The sequence below is a fragment of the Mus caroli genome, unplaced genomic scaffold, assembly GCF_978045245.1.
Source record: "Mus caroli unplaced genomic scaffold, Mus_caroli_1 scaffold_12, whole genome shotgun sequence".
Lineage (NCBI taxonomy): Eukaryota > Metazoa > Chordata > Mammalia > Rodentia > Muridae > Mus > Mus caroli.
This window is the reverse complement of record NW_028227267.1, coordinates 19,438,870-19,454,198: the sequence shown is the minus strand read 5'-3', so window position 1 is coordinate 19,454,198 and position 15,329 is coordinate 19,438,870. Positions and strand designations below refer to the sequence as shown.

Sequence of the window (15,329 nt, the reverse complement as noted above, 5' to 3'; positions counted from 1 at the left end):
TAGGAGAGGGGTTATTTGTTGTTGTTGTTGCTGGTGTTGGTTTTGGTGTAGGAGAGGGGTTATTTGTTGTTGTTGTTGCTGGTGTTGGTTTTGGTGTAGGAGAGGGGTTATTTGTTGCTGTTGTTGCTGGTGTTGGTTTTGGTGTAGGAGAGGGGTTATTTGTTGTTGCTGGTGTTGGTTTTGGTGTAGGAGAGGGGTTATTTGTTGCTGTTGTTGCTGGTGTTGGTTTTGGTGTAGGAGAGGGGTTATTTGTTGTTGCTGGTGTTGCTGGTGTTGGTTTTGGTGTAGGAGAGGGGTTATTTGTTGTTGCTGGTGTTGCTGGTGTTGGTTTTGGTGTAGGAGAGGGGTTATTTGTTGTTGTTGTTGCTGGTGTTGGTTTTGGTGTAGGAGAGGGGTTATTTGTTGTTGCTGGTGTTGGTTTTGGTGTAGGAGAGGGGTTATTTGTTGTTGTTGTTGCTGGTGTTGGTTTTGGTGTAGGAGAGGGGTTATTTGTTGTTGTTGCTGGTGTTGGTTTTGGTGTAGGAGAGGGGTTATTTGTTTTTGTTGTTGCTGGTGTTGGTTTTGGTGTAGGAGAGGGGTTATTTGTTGTTGCTATTGCTGGTGTTGGTTTTGGTGTAGGAGAGGGGTTATTTGTTGTTGCTGTTGCTGTTGCTGTTGCTGGTGTTGGTTTTGGTGTAGGAGAGGGGTTATTTGCTTCCTCTCTTGCTACAGAGTCTCCTATGTCCCACACCAAGCTGAGACTGAGAGATAGGCAAATGTATGCATGGCTTGTAATTTAATATTTCCTATATAATGGGCATTATGATTGAAAAGTCTGCAAACTTTTCAGTTTGAAGTAGTTTATAATTTAGTTTTTGTTGTTTTGTTTTGTTTGAGACCGTTTTTCACTGTGTAGTCAAGGATGGTCTTGAATCCCTGATCATCTGGTCTCTGTTTCCCAAGTGCTGGAATCACAGATGTGAAACTACTAAACCTGTTTTTTGTTTTTGTTGTTACTGTTGCTATTGTTTGGGGGTTTTTGTTTTGGTTTGGTTTGGTTTTTTTGAGAACTTGGGGGCTTTGTTTTGTTTTAGGTTTATTTGTTCTTTGAGAGAGGATTTTATGTAGCCCAAGGTAGCCTCCAACTGAAAGCAACCCTCCCGTCTCAACCTTCCAAGTGATAGGATTATAGCTGTATATCATGACACTGCCTTTCTTGAATTCTTATTGGTTAAATCCCTATTGTCTATATCATGCCATATAATTTATATTTTGAAATTACAGAGTTGGGAGTAAAGCTTTGATTGAGCATGCTTAAGATCCTGGGTTCAATTCCCCAGCATCACAGTAACATTTAACAGCAAAATGTGCTTGCTTTAAAGTATATTAGGGGGAAATTCCAGCACTAAAGATTCAAAATGGGGCAGGAAATTATAGAATGTTTTCCTAGCACTAATGGAACTCGGAGTTTGATCCCCAGAGCCACATAAACTTGGCACAGTGGCACAAGCTTTTAATTCTAGAGACAAGAGGATCAGATCAGAAGTTCAAGGTCAAGATCTTCCTTGGTAACAAGAGTTCAGGAGCACCCTGAGATACTTGAGACCTTGTCTCAAAACGGGCGGAGGGGCGTGAATACAGCACTCAGCCGCAAGTGTAGGATAAAGCATTCTGTTAAAGAAAAACATTAGCAATGCGAATGTGACCAGAAATTATGGGAATTCAGAAAACAATGGCTTCATATTGTTTAGCACTTTCTTCTAATATCATAAGCACTTTTCTCCTCTAACTCTGAGACAGAGCTCAAACTGACTTGCTTTCAAATGCCAAATTTCTTCAGTGCTCTTTGCTTCCAACAAAACTCCCCCCGCCAACCCCTCACACACACACACACACACACACATACACACCGTAGCTGGAGTAGAGCTCAGCATTGAGCACTCGCCCGCCACACACACATGGTCCTGAGCACTCGCCACACACACATGGTCCTGGGTTCCAAGCTTAGCTTCAAATAGCAAGTATGTGAATACATTTAAAAGGTATCCCATTGATAATGTGATAGGTTACTGTGCTCTCTTCTAATAACTTTCTACCTGCTGTTCATATGTGACACTATTTTAATCAATGTACAGAGAAAGGTGGCAAAAACCTAACTCTTTACAGCACCGCTTATCTCATCAATGGAACTGTGCTTTGGACTATAGATTTTGAAACTGCATTCACCAATAAATTGTTTTCATATCTAGGTCTGCTGGCACAGGTCTACAATCAGAACTACTTGAGAAGCTAAGGCAGGAGAAGTTAAGTTTCAGACTAGTCTCGACTACAGAGAGTTCAAGGCTGGCCTGGACAATTGAGTGAGACATGTCTCAAGGTGAGAAGAGGGCTGGAATGGAGCTGGAGAGGTACAGTGTTTGCCTACCATTAGTTGAGGGCAACATAAACAAACTGAATTTTGTTTTCTCATGCCAGCTTGAACTAGGTTTTTGTCACTTTTAACAACAAAAACAAAAAACAATCACGGTTAAATTTTCCCCAAATGGGAATTCATAAAAGAACTGCCTCACTTCATTTACCCCTCTGTCTTTACACTTAAGATAGTCTCTAGCCCAGAGAAGAGACTTAAAAACCAAAAAACAGCTTTGCTTCATCCGAGGATACCCTCTCAAATTAGTTCTATCCAACCAGTAGTATTTAATATGTAATACTTTTTAATGTGTATCCAAGTCTCCCTTTCTAATGTTGAGATTATTTTACTTGTACTTTTAAAAGCAGAGATAACATCTAAAAGCCATTACTAAATGTTCTATTTAAGTCATAGTTTAAGTCTCAGTAAAAGCTGGAGGAACTGGTATGGGCCTGTAATCCCAGCACTTGAAAAGCCCAGGAAGGAAGATTCTGGGGTCAGACTGGACCATGCGGAGGGTCCGAGCCAACCTGCACAACACCATGAGGTTGTCTCAAAACTGGGATGTTTGCTGGCAGCTGAGTGGGTCAGCAGCTTGTTGGACTCAGTCGTACTGGCAAGTGTGGCCTAGGACAACTTATCGTTAGCAACTCTACGGTTAGTTTTACTAACTATTCTTTCAATGCTTATCTCTTAGACACACACACACTACACAAACAAATAAATAAAACTTTAAAAAAATAAAGTGCAGGAGAGCATCAAGGGCTCTGTTGACTATAACAGAGTCTTCAGGGCTACAACAGAGAGGAGGTGTGACTACAAGGCAAGACAAAGAGAATTAAGGCCTAAGTATAACAACAACAAAAAAATATTTTTCAGAAAAAAAATAATTCACATATCTATGAACTGTCTCATTTTATTTACCACTTTGTCTTTATACAGAAAGAATGTGTGTAATAGACATTACTTCCCAAGGCAAGAAGTGTTTTAAACAAACTCTCTCTATAAAAGTAGATGTATCTGCTATGACCCTGCACAGCTACTTTCAGTGTGAACACTGTGGTCTCTGAAGAAAGATAATTAAGGACATGAGTTACTGGCAGTATCACATGCACACTCAGGTTAAAAAAAAAAAAAAAAAAAAAAAGGGCTAGAGCTATAACTAAGACAGTGATATAGTCCTGTCTACCAAGCTATCACGTGGGACATCCTAGAGTCAACCCTAGTAGCATCAAACAAACAGAAATAAAAAAGTCAACAGCTAAGAAGCACACAAAGACAACATCATTAGTCATAAGGAAAATACAAATGAAAGCAAGATAAAAGATCCCTGCTCCCATTTGGCAAGAACAGGAAAAACTGGAATCCTTTTATGTTGCTGGTAGAAACATTTTGGTAGTTTTTTTAAAAGCTGTATCACATATACCATATATGGCCAAGTCACTTTATCTCTATAACACAAACAAAAGCAGGAAAAAGATATTCATGTGAAAACTAGTGCAAGAGTACTCTGCTGCACTCACAATAGCCACACAGAAACACTTTCTCCAGAATGCTGAGTAGATAAACAAACTGTGGCATGTGCAAACACATGTTACACTACTCAGCCATAAAAGAAGAGCTGCCAGTGTCCAATCTCCAGCTGCATGCCTCATCCCAGGAAGGCAATGAGTACAGCCCAACACCAATGATAAACTTACTTAAGACATTCTGAGATACTTTTGTGTAACTTGGTCCTATAGTTCTCAAGCTTGACCTTTGTAGATGACAATGAGGTATTGCAATATCAAAAGGCTGGGCACACACCTGACAGATGAAACCTGAAAATATGTGAAATGAAAGCAGACATAAAGACCACATGTATGATTTCATTCATGTGAAATGTACACAGGAAGCAAATCCAAAATTGAACACAGACTTGTGGCTGCCGAAGGCTGAGACAAAAGGCTGTTAGTAGAACCGGTCTTCTTTTAGAAGTGATGAAATGTTCTACAACTGGATTAGTGGTACGAGGTGTGTGATTTAGGAAAATACTAAAATCACTGAACTTCGATTCTAATTAGAGTGATCATACATTATGCGAATTCCCTGAGCTAAAACAAGCAAAACTCCTAACTGTCTATGCCTGGGCACAGCTAATAATTCACCTTAAAGTCAAAAAGTGCAAATTATGGCCTTTCTCCCAGTGACCTCAAGCCCCTCCCTCCCAGTATACCCATCTCTAAACTTTTTTCTTTCAAGGAAAAAAATTATTCATGTACTTTGTTTGTTTGTTTTGAGACAGTCTCACTGTATAGCCCTGGCTAGCTGGAAACTCACTATGTAGACTGAGCTGGCCTTCAACTCACTGAGATCTCCCTTCCTCTGTGTGAGATTAGGACTAAAGGTATATGTCACTATGACCAAACTAGCTATTCACATGCCTTCAGCCTAAATTATATTGTATCACACCCTTCTATTTTACTGAAGATTGTAACATTTCTGTATAAAGTCTATTCACTAAGCTGAAATATGCTTTGGATTTTCCTGCAAACCTTTTGGCCATGCTTAGGAACCACTTAACTATTTTGATTTTGCCTATCATAATCTATCCAAGACATGAAACAGGTGATCTTTCTTCTTTTCTATGGTTTTCCTTAAATGAATGTGCACATAATTTTTATTATGTAAGGGAAAGAATTTAATTTTTCAAGTTTTAAAAGATTCAAAATCTCATCTGACATTGGAAAATTTTTACTTAGTCTACAGAAAACTTACTGCATGCTCTTATTCAACTCTTTCATTAAATAATAATGAAAAGCTAAATAATCATCTCACCTCATCACCTCACAGAGAACAGGGCACAGGAGCCTGTGCCTGTGATCTCAGTATTTACGAAGCAGAAACAAGATGATCACTTGATCTCAGGCTTCTGACACGGACCTCAGCAACACAGCAAGAGCTCAACTTTTTGGGAGGGGTGTGTGTGTGTGTGTGTGTGAGAGAGAGAGAGAGAGACAGAGACAGAGACAGAAACAGAGACAGACAGACACAGGATCTGCTGTAGCCCAAGCTGACTTCAAACCCAGCAGGTAGCTAACTCCAAGCCCTCACCTAAATGCTGGAAAAGCCAGACACCACCATGCCTGGTACAAGAATCCATCTCTTTTAAAAAGATACCTAAACAGGGATAGATAGCTCTCTGCTTACAAGAACTTGCTGCTCTTCCAGAGGACCCAAGCTTGATTCCCAGCAGCCATGCAACCATGTAGGTGCCTCACAATCATTTATAACCCAATTCCCTGGGGGATCTGATGACTGTACCCTGAGGCACCTGTACTCAATATATTCACATACATACACACAGTATTAAAAATATTAAAAGTACTTTTAAAAAATTAAAATTAAAAAGGTACCTGATGGAGTCTGCTGTTTGCATGTGGTTTGTATGTATCCACATAAATTTCCTATGTAGGAAGCTGGGTCCCAGTGCAGTGTTGCGCTAGTGGCCTAGAAAGGAATAAATGATGGTCTCAAGGACTTTAGTCCTAGAGAGGACTGTTAATTTTTTTTTTAATTTTAAAAAGGAACTACCCCCTACCCCAGGGTCTGGCTTTCCTTCTCACCATGTGACTCCTTTACGTTCTCACTGTAATTCCACCTCCTAAGGTCACAGAGCCAGGCCCTTGATAATAGATGTTACTGCCATACTACTGGACCATTAAGACGTGAGTTAGGGCTGGAGAGATGGCTCAGTGGATAGGAGCACTGACTGCTCTTCCAAAAGTCCTGAGTTCAATTCCCAGCAACCACATAGTGACTCACAACCATCTGCAATGGGATCTGATGCCTTCTGGTGTGTCTGAAAAGAGTGACAGTGTACTCACATACATTAAATAAATAAATCTTAAAAAAAAATACTGTGAGCTAAATAAACTTCTTTTCTTTTTATATCACCAGTGTCCAGTATTTTGTTACCATTACAGAAAACATACTAATACAGAGTTCTCTGAACATGACAGGCAGTAAGCAGGCTCACTATTATGTATGCCCTTTCCAAACAGCTTCAATGTTCCTATTTAATAGATAGCAACAAGACTTTAGCACTACTGCCCTCAAAACTGATCCTATCACACCTAAAGGGACTCCTAGTAACTGATTAAATCAGAGATGTAAAGCTCTAAAGACCTAACGGTCACTCAGTTTTATTTATTTATTTATTTATTTATTTATTTATTTATTTTAATGTTAAGCTTTTGAAGCATTTGATTTTGAGTTTCCTTTCCGGGTTAGAGGTATTCAGAGTGTTTTACTGAGCACTGCTGTGGAAGGCGATGATAGCTTGAGGAAGGCAGACTGTCACGGCCACTAACTTAGGAATCTCACTTTCGGTTATCACTGGCATTTCAAAGGTCTGCACTGTTTCCAATTTCTCTGAGTAGCTTCAGTTTTCACTCGAGATAGCTGGACTATTAGAACAAATCAAACTTTTGGAACCAAAGGAATCAAAATCCTGGCTTATTAAAACTTTGTGATTTGGGGTAAGTTGGTTACATTTCAGTGTCCTTATTTTAAAATAAGAAAAAGATTTCTAGAAAAATCAATGCTACCCAAAACATCGTTTTGTCTCAAATATCATTCTAAATGCTTTTCCAACACTAATTACCTCACAAAGCAATGGTGTAAGACTACTGTGATCCCACAAAGAAAGCAATGTGTGGCGCAAACTCCTATGTGCTTAGTTTTGCTGTTGCTCCCTGTCTGAGGGCAGGTTGTCCTAGTGTAGCCTTGGCTGGCCTGGGAATCCCCTGTAGGCCAGGCTGGCCAAGGCTGCCTTCTGCCTCTTCAGCGCTGGGCCTACAGGTCTGCAGCACCACACCCTGCACAGACAGGTCTCTCATTGGTACTCCATACTCTCTTTGGTAACTTAAACAGGCTCTAGTTCTATATTTTGTTTTCTTTTGTTTTGTTCTGTTTTGCTTTTTTAAGAACGCTGACATCCCTCCATGCCTTTAACTAGATATTCATTAGGATCTCATCTTTTGTCACATGACTCTCTAAGTGTTGACTGCATTTTTAAGAAACAAATACATAGCCCAGTGGTGGTGGTGTGATTGTACATGCCTTTTTTTTTTTTTTTTTTTTGGCTTTTCGAGACAGGGTTTCTCTGTGTAGCCCTGGCTGTCCTGGAACTCACTCTGTAGACCAGGCTGGCCTCGAACTCAGAAATCCGCCTGCCTCTGCCTTCCGAGTGCTGGGATTAAAGGCGTGCGCCACCTGCCCAGCTTGTACATGCCTTTACTTCCAGCACTAAGGAGACAAGAGGTGGGCTCTGAGCTGGAGGCCAGCCTGCTCTACAAAGTGAGTTCCAGGACAGCCAGAGCTACATAGAGAAACCCTGTCTTGAAAACAACAAAACAAAATGAAAAAAGGAGCAAATATATATAGGCTTTGTGGCCTAGCAGAGAGCCCTGAGTCCTGATGCTGGGCTGTGTGGCCTAGCAGAGAGCCCTGAGACCTGATGCTGGGCTGTGTGGCCTAGCAGAGAACCTCTGAGTCCTGATGCTGGGCTATGTGGCCTAGCAGAGAACCTCTGAGTCCTGATGCTGAAATGGGGAAAGCTGGGAGCCTTCAGGACTATGTTGTCCTGTCTGTGTGACTGCTAGTTGGCAATCCTGCTGCTGAGCCTCCCTGGTTGTACTTTATAGACACAGGACTAGAGTCACTATATATGTCACTCCCAACACAATCTACCTTTCTAATTCCATGCTAACTGCTACTCCTGTACAGTTCCAACACAGGTGCAGCTTCAAAAAAATTACACACACACACACACACACACACACACACGGAATGACCCTGTTTGAATGTTAACTGCCTGTCAGCCATAAGTGCTTAAGTCTTAAGTATATATATATATATATATATATATATATATATATATACAGAGAGAGAGAGAGAGAGCAAAATATAACTAGCTGTTTTCATATATTTGTTCCTGCTTTATGTTCACTTAAAAAGGCAGAACACTGTATTTCTTCAGTAAAATAAAATAAAAGGCTAGGCATGGTGGTGTACTCAGGAGGCAGAAGACAGATCTCTTGAGTCTGAAGCCAGCTTGGTTTACATATTGCCTTCTCTCAAGAATGAAAGCCAGGGGCCAGTGAGATGGCTCAGCTGTTTAGAGAAAAGAAATTTGCTGCTGCCAAGCCTTCAGGCCTGAGATGGCTCCCAGGACTCACGAGGTGAAAGGAGAGAACAGACTCCCGTTCTGTCCCTTCCTCTACTGTGTGCACAGTGACATACATACATGCATATGCACCCCACACATAAAGAAACGTATATTACTCTACTGTGTGCACAGTGACATACATACCTGCACCCCACACATAAAGAAACGTAGTCATTTCTTTTTAGATAAGCAAAACAAAATTGCTCTGTCCCAAACATGGTAGCACTAGGAGGTGGAGTGCTGAGGGGTATAGCCTGAGACAGGTAAACTGCTGTGAGTTTAAGGCCAGCCTGGGCTACATGTACTCGAGGAGAGTGAGATCCAGTCTCAAAGCCAAATCATTTACATCTTACTGTGTTTATCACTCTTTAGCTCCTTTATGAAGGAACCTTCCTCTCCTCTCCTTACTTTCTTAAGGCAGTGATCCTTAATCCAGACAGAGACAGTAACACCTCCATGGATTAGTGCAAACAGCCTAGCTAGCAACACAAGTTTGTCCTACTACTCATTTTCCAAGAGAGTTCAAACTCTTCTTCGTTTTTGAAAGTTCAGGAAGGAAAAAAACAAAAAACTAAGAACTACTTCGTAAAGATACTGCTATGAAATGGCAATTATGGGAAATAAAATTTCATATATAACCTTTAGTGATTATTTTTCATCACCTCAACTCTGTCAAGATATTCCACTTATTTAAAAAAGAAAATACTCATGTTAAAAGCAATGTTCCAAACGATGAGATTACAAAAAACAATCAATGGGGCTAGAGAGATGGCTCACTGGGTAAGAACACTCGATGCTCTTCCAGAGGACACAGGTTCAGTGGCAGCTCTCAACCTTCTGCAACTCCTGTTCAGAGGACCTGATGCCCTCATCTGACCTCCGGGCATGAGTGTGGAGCATGGACACACAGGCAAGCAAAATATCCACACACAAATAAATCTTTTTTTTTTTTAAGGTGACCAAATATGACAGCTTCTGCTTTCTGATTAAGTTTTATTTGGCTACACATAAAATTTCAGTTTATCATTAAATAACTAGCGTAATATATTGTTTTGGGGGGCTAAAGAGATGTCTCAGCTGTTAAGAGCACTTGCTGCTCTTCCAGAGGATGTGAGTTCAGTTCCCAGCACCTACATGACCAGAAGGATTGCAGACTGAGTGGATCTAACCCCCTTTTCCAGCCTCCACAAGCACAAGGTACAAATTCTCTTACATGCAGACATGAAGGCAACACATTCATACACACTATATAAATAAACAAATCTTTAAAAATAAATGTCTTCAATCTTTGGAGATTGTTATTCCTGTCTCAAATAAAATACAGAATCACTCTACATACTAACTCCCTCCATCAACAAACGTTTCATGAATACTGTGTCAGGCAATAAATTTGATCCTATTGACTACGTAGATTAATTCTTAGATCACCTATTGTCTCAATCCATAAATACAAATGAGAACATCCTTTTATGTGTACGTCCACTAACTTGTATAGTGCCTAGATCTTAATGAAAACTCAATATTTAAATGAACTATGTAACGACACAAAAGACAAAGATGCAGCAGTTTCTCATTTGGAACAACCAGACCACCCAAATCAGAATAAGATTAGAATCTTTCACCGATGCCAAAAGAACAATAACAAAATAAAACTCCGGAACATACACCTTTCTAGTCACTTTCTAGTTACTTCTCACTTGGATAAGTAAGACAAATCTTTTATGCTACCAAACAAACAACAAAAAAAGGTGCTAAGTGAAGGCAAAAATGAGTGACATTCAAAGGCCTTTTAGGTAAGATGTTATGATATCTGACAGATTTATAAGCCAACAATTTTTTCCACTGACATTAGGTTCCTGGGAATTGTTACAGAATCAGTATTAAGAAACAGCAGGGGTCGGGCGAGGGGAGTGAGGACAGCTCTTGGAGAGCTTGCCTAGTTTTCAGAAGGCCTTGAATTCTATTTGTAATGCTTGGGAGAGACTTGGAGGGAATAGGAACCCAACGACATTTCACAGAGAAATGGGGAACAGAGAAAAAGGAGAGAATGCATGCTAAGCATTTTGACTTGGACTCAGTAGTCCGATCTACGAGTTGGCGCAATTGACAATACAGTCAGTCAGCCCACATAATTGGACGTGCACGTTTGGCTACTGTAATTCACATATGTCAGGGGTATTGTTCCTTTCTTGAAAGTTCCAAGCAAACATCCTGTCTGCTGTAGGCTTTTCTGGGTGCCGCTACCCTTCAGTTATCGCTGTTTTTTGCTTTGTTTTGTTTTGGTTTTTTTTTTAAAGAGGAACATCAACAAGTATTTAGGAGGGGCCTACAAAGAACTTTTCACCCCTAGCCGCAGCCCACGATCCTCCCACCGAAGGGCCGGAGAAGCACCGCCCAGCTGAGCCGCGCAGGGGCTTCGAGCCACGCCCGGATGCGCGGCGGCCAGGACCCGGCCGCCCAAGGGTGGAGACACAGGGTGCGGCTCGGCCTCACCTCCACCGCCTGGCCCAGCTCCAGGTCGAAGCCCACCACACACACGCAGTGTAGCCAGGCCGAGAAGCCGTCCCAGCGCAGCAGGCCCCGGCGGCCATCGTCCTCCTCCTCGTCCTCCAGCGCGACTCCCGCCGCCGCAAGGGCCGCCGCCTCGCGCCCCTCAGCCCCGGCCTCGTCCAACGACCCGCGGGAACCGGGCCCAAAGACCTCCGGGCCCGGCAAAGCCATCCGCCACCCCTTAGGCGCTCGAGCCGCCTCCGCCGCGGACCGCGCCGCAGAGCGCGCAGGCCTCCGCGCACGCGCACCGAGTGCTGCCGCAGCCGCTCCGGACTCCCTGAATGGGGCGCGGCCACGAGCCACGTGACCCTGGGAGCGGGGGTTCAATGTGTTTCCCTACAAGCCGCCGCTATCTCTGCTGCTCGCTCAGACTGGCCTACTGGTTTTACAGCTCTCTAAACTCAAACAGTGGCTCAGGAATCGTCATCTCGGCTCCACAACAATACAGCAATGAATTATTCTTGGAACGACACAGTTCATTATTGAAGTATTACTAAAACATAGTGGTTAACAGTAGTTTAATTAAACTTTTACTCTGTGCCAGTTGATATGCTAAGTTCAAATACACGTATTAACTCTTATTAAACATATCATTATGGTGGACACTATTGTTTGTTAAGTGTTGAGTAGGTCTTTTCTTTTTTAGCTGTGCCTTACATAGTCCCAACTGGCCTCTAGCTCATGGTACTCCTACCACAGCTACCCAAGATTCTGGGTTTAGTGGCATGGGCCACCACCTCTGGCTAATTTGTCTTCACAGATAAGGAAACTGAAGTTCGGAGAGGCTTCATGACTAGCCCAGCAAGTATAAGAACTCTAAGGCAAGCCTGTGTTCACTCCTGCAGTCCGCTGATAGAGATGTGTACTTTAACTCTCCGAATACCCTCCCTACCAAGGCAGCTCCCATCTTTATTGGTCTGGCGGACTCACTCAACTCTTACGCATATGCAGACTTTCTTGGAATCTCGGGTTGGTCAGTCACCTTTGGACCATGCTATCTGAGCACTGTTGGAAGGGCCTGGTTTCAAGCTACTTTGTTAAGAAGTCAAGACAGCTCTAGGCTGGGCACTCAAGAAACATCTGCCCTGGTGAATTGCTATTGATTATTGGCATAGTATGATATGACTAAGTAGGATTTTTTTTTTAGCACCTGTTTGGATTTATTCATCAAAAGTAATTAGAGCCGGGTGTGGTGGCACATGCCTTTAATCCCAGCACTCGGGAGGCAGAGGCAGGAGGATTTCTGAGTTCGAGGCCAGCCTGGTCTACAAAGTGAGTTCCAGGACAGCCAGGGCTACACAGAGAAACACTGTCTCGAAAAACCAAAAAAAAAAAAAAAAAAAAAAAAAGAAATGATCCATCTCTTGATGGTCAAGCATTCTCAAACTTCAGTAGAAATGAATGCTGAAGACTTTCTTAAACATGTATTTATCATTTTTCTTTTATATATGTGAGTGTTTTGCCTGTATGTATGTATGCATGTATGTGTGTGTATGTATGTATATATGTATGTATGTATGGGTCCTGAAGTGGAGTTTGGTTTGCACAGAGGCCAGAAGAGGGTGCCAGATCCTCTGGAGTTACAGATGGTTGTAAACTCCACAGTGGTGCTGAGAAGCAAACCTTACTCGTCTACAAGGTCAACAAGTGTTCTTAACTGCTGAGCCGCTATCTCTAGTCCCACCTGGAAAGTTTGGATAGCACAGAATTAAGTGGGGACAACATTTAAATTAGAAACTGTCCTTGCCTAAAACAACCTGCCTGTGACAAAGAACCAGTACAGTTCAGAAAGAAAAACATAACCTCTATTCAAGTAAGGTTCCAAACCTACTGTTCAGAGAAAACAGTACTGTTTTAGTATTAGAAAGGACAGTGGGCTAGAAATGAAAAAAATCTGGTATCCAGCTTTAGCTCCAGATGTTATCATGATAGACAAACAGCTCCTGGAACTATTTTCTGGATTGGTGAAAGGTAATTAATTGCTAACCTGACTTATTGTCAAGAAGAGAAAAGTGTTCCCAATCCAGACACTTTACTATATGCTATATTATTAATAATAATAAATAAGCTCTAATGATCAGCTGTTCCATAGTGCTGGACCCTTGGCCTGTGGATACAAATTACCATTCTTTGCAATACTTCTTTGTTGTTGTTGTTGTTTATTTGTTTGAGACAGGGCTTCTTGGTACAGTCCTGGCTGTTCTGGAACAAGCTCTGTAGATCAGGCTGTCCTTGAACTCAGAGATCTGCCTCCAGTCTGCTGGGATTAAAGTCATGATCTACCACTCCTGGCTGAAATACTATCTTATATAATCTTTGGTTAAGCAGAAAGAAATGGTAACCTTTGTAGAGTTTGTCATTAGAGCCTTTAAATCTGAAAGGATCTTGAGCAAGGTTGTTTCTCCACACTTTCCATCCTATTTGTGAATTTTCTGGTGCTGGCTCAGCCATCCCACACATGCACTGGTTCTTAAGCATAAGAACGGCTCTTTCTGCATGTTCATGAGGGCTAGGAAAGCCTTCCTCTTGTGGAGTCCAGCTTTTCTAGATGATAGCCCATGGATTGTTTCAAAAGAGCCATCCTACATCCTCATGTCTAGCTTCCTGGGTAAACTACCCCAAATTTGTCCATCTTTCTTCAAAGGATTCTAGCAGTTAATCATGGAGTCACCCAACCTGGGTAAACTTGAAGTTGTTGAATCAGTTTTAAGACATAGAAGGAAGCACCATTCTCTAGGTGTGAGCTAGCCCCAGCAAAGTGAACCTTTGGACTCTTCTCTTTATTACACTGGCCAGTAGCCTTCTGTTAATGCCACTTCAGATCATATTTGCTTGGCTTGGCAGCCAGGTCACAGCCCTGGCTCAGGTTATGCTTCCTGTCCACTGAAGCCCTAGGTGGTAGGCTTCTCGTTGTTGTTTTTCCCATGTGAGAGACACTTAAGTCAGGGTCGGCTGCTTGAGCCAAAAAACTCTAACTGAATGCCTGGCTTTGCTGCTCTTCCAGTATTACCAAGAACACTGAGTGCAAGATTAAAAACATTCCAGACTTCCCTACTCACCCTTAACCAAACTCCTGGTATTTAAGCAATTTTTATAGCTTTAACAACAACAACAAAAGTGTGAACATGAGACAGGGTGTGAGTTGCAATGTCATATTTTGGAGCTTAATTTTTACCAAAAGAACCTGAAGGAAGACTAAATGCCCTACGCATTCACTTACCTGGGTGACCAGTAGATTTCCTTCTTGCTTTTCAATTAAATGCACTTGAGCATAAATAACTATAGGGCAGTGGCAAGCAAATAGAAGAAATAGGGCCATCCATATAGTTCAAGGATAGAACACTCATTTATGAGGTTCAATTTCCAGGAACAACAAACAAACAAACAAACAAAAACCACCCAAACCAACCAACCAACTAACCAAAGTCAACCTGGCCATTGTGGATCTACTTGGGAGGTGGAGGCAGGAGCATCAGAAATTCAAGGTCATCCTTGGCTACATAGAAAGTTTGGGGCCAGCCTGGGCTACACGAGATCCTCTCAAAACAATAACAACAAAAACAAAACATAGAGAGGCCAGGCACCATTATACTATTATTAGAAAGCAGAGATCACTGCAACACACCTCTGAAAGACTGATGTCTAGGTGCAGATTTTGAAGGAAAGATGGGAAGATTAGATAGCATGTAATGATAAAATGCACTGAGAGGCAATCCCTAAACAGTGTTTGTGAACGTTTTACAGGAGACGGTGCAGGGCTGGGAGAATGGCCCAATCAGTAAAGTGTGTGGATGTGAATTTGAGGAGCTGAGTTCAAATCCTCAGTACTCACAAGAAAGCCGAGAGCAGTGATTCCTTTCTGTAACCTACTGTGAGGGGTAGAAATGACCCCAAAGCTCACTGGCCAGCCAGGCTAGTCAGTCACTGAACTCTGGATTAGGAAAGACGCCGTCTGGATAACCTTTTGGTACAGTGTGTGAGGTTGTCTTTGCATTGTTCAATTGTTGACTGTATATCAAAGGAGCTGAGTACTGGAGACCGTGGTGATAATTATGTCTGTTGGCTGGGTTATGAATTACAGAGGTATTTGGTTGTTCTGAGTCTATCTGTAAGGATCCTCCATGAGGTTACCATTACAATTGCCTTTCCATTTGTGGAAGAGTCTTGTTCAATCCATTG

The 15,329-nt window shown here is 42.0% G+C and overlaps 1 protein-coding gene across 2 annotated transcripts in view; it reads right to left on the bottom strand.

The window, feature by feature from the left end:
* Window positions 1-11,382, bottom strand: part of Dennd6a (DENN domain containing 6A) — a 58,312-nt gene extending 46,930 nt beyond the window's left edge. The window contains exon 1 of one of the 2 annotated variants that reach the window (XM_021181499.2): window positions 11,094-11,382. In XM_021181499.2, coding sequence (XP_021037158.1) covers window positions 11,094-11,321 — 228 coding nt within the window. In that variant the 5' untranslated portion in view covers window positions 11,322-11,382. Of the gene's footprint in view, window positions 1-5,784; window positions 6,206-11,093 lie in introns of those variants that run through there. The other variant, XM_029469006.2, reaches the window with a different exon arrangement.
* Window positions 11,383-15,329: the final 3,947 nt, after the last annotated feature.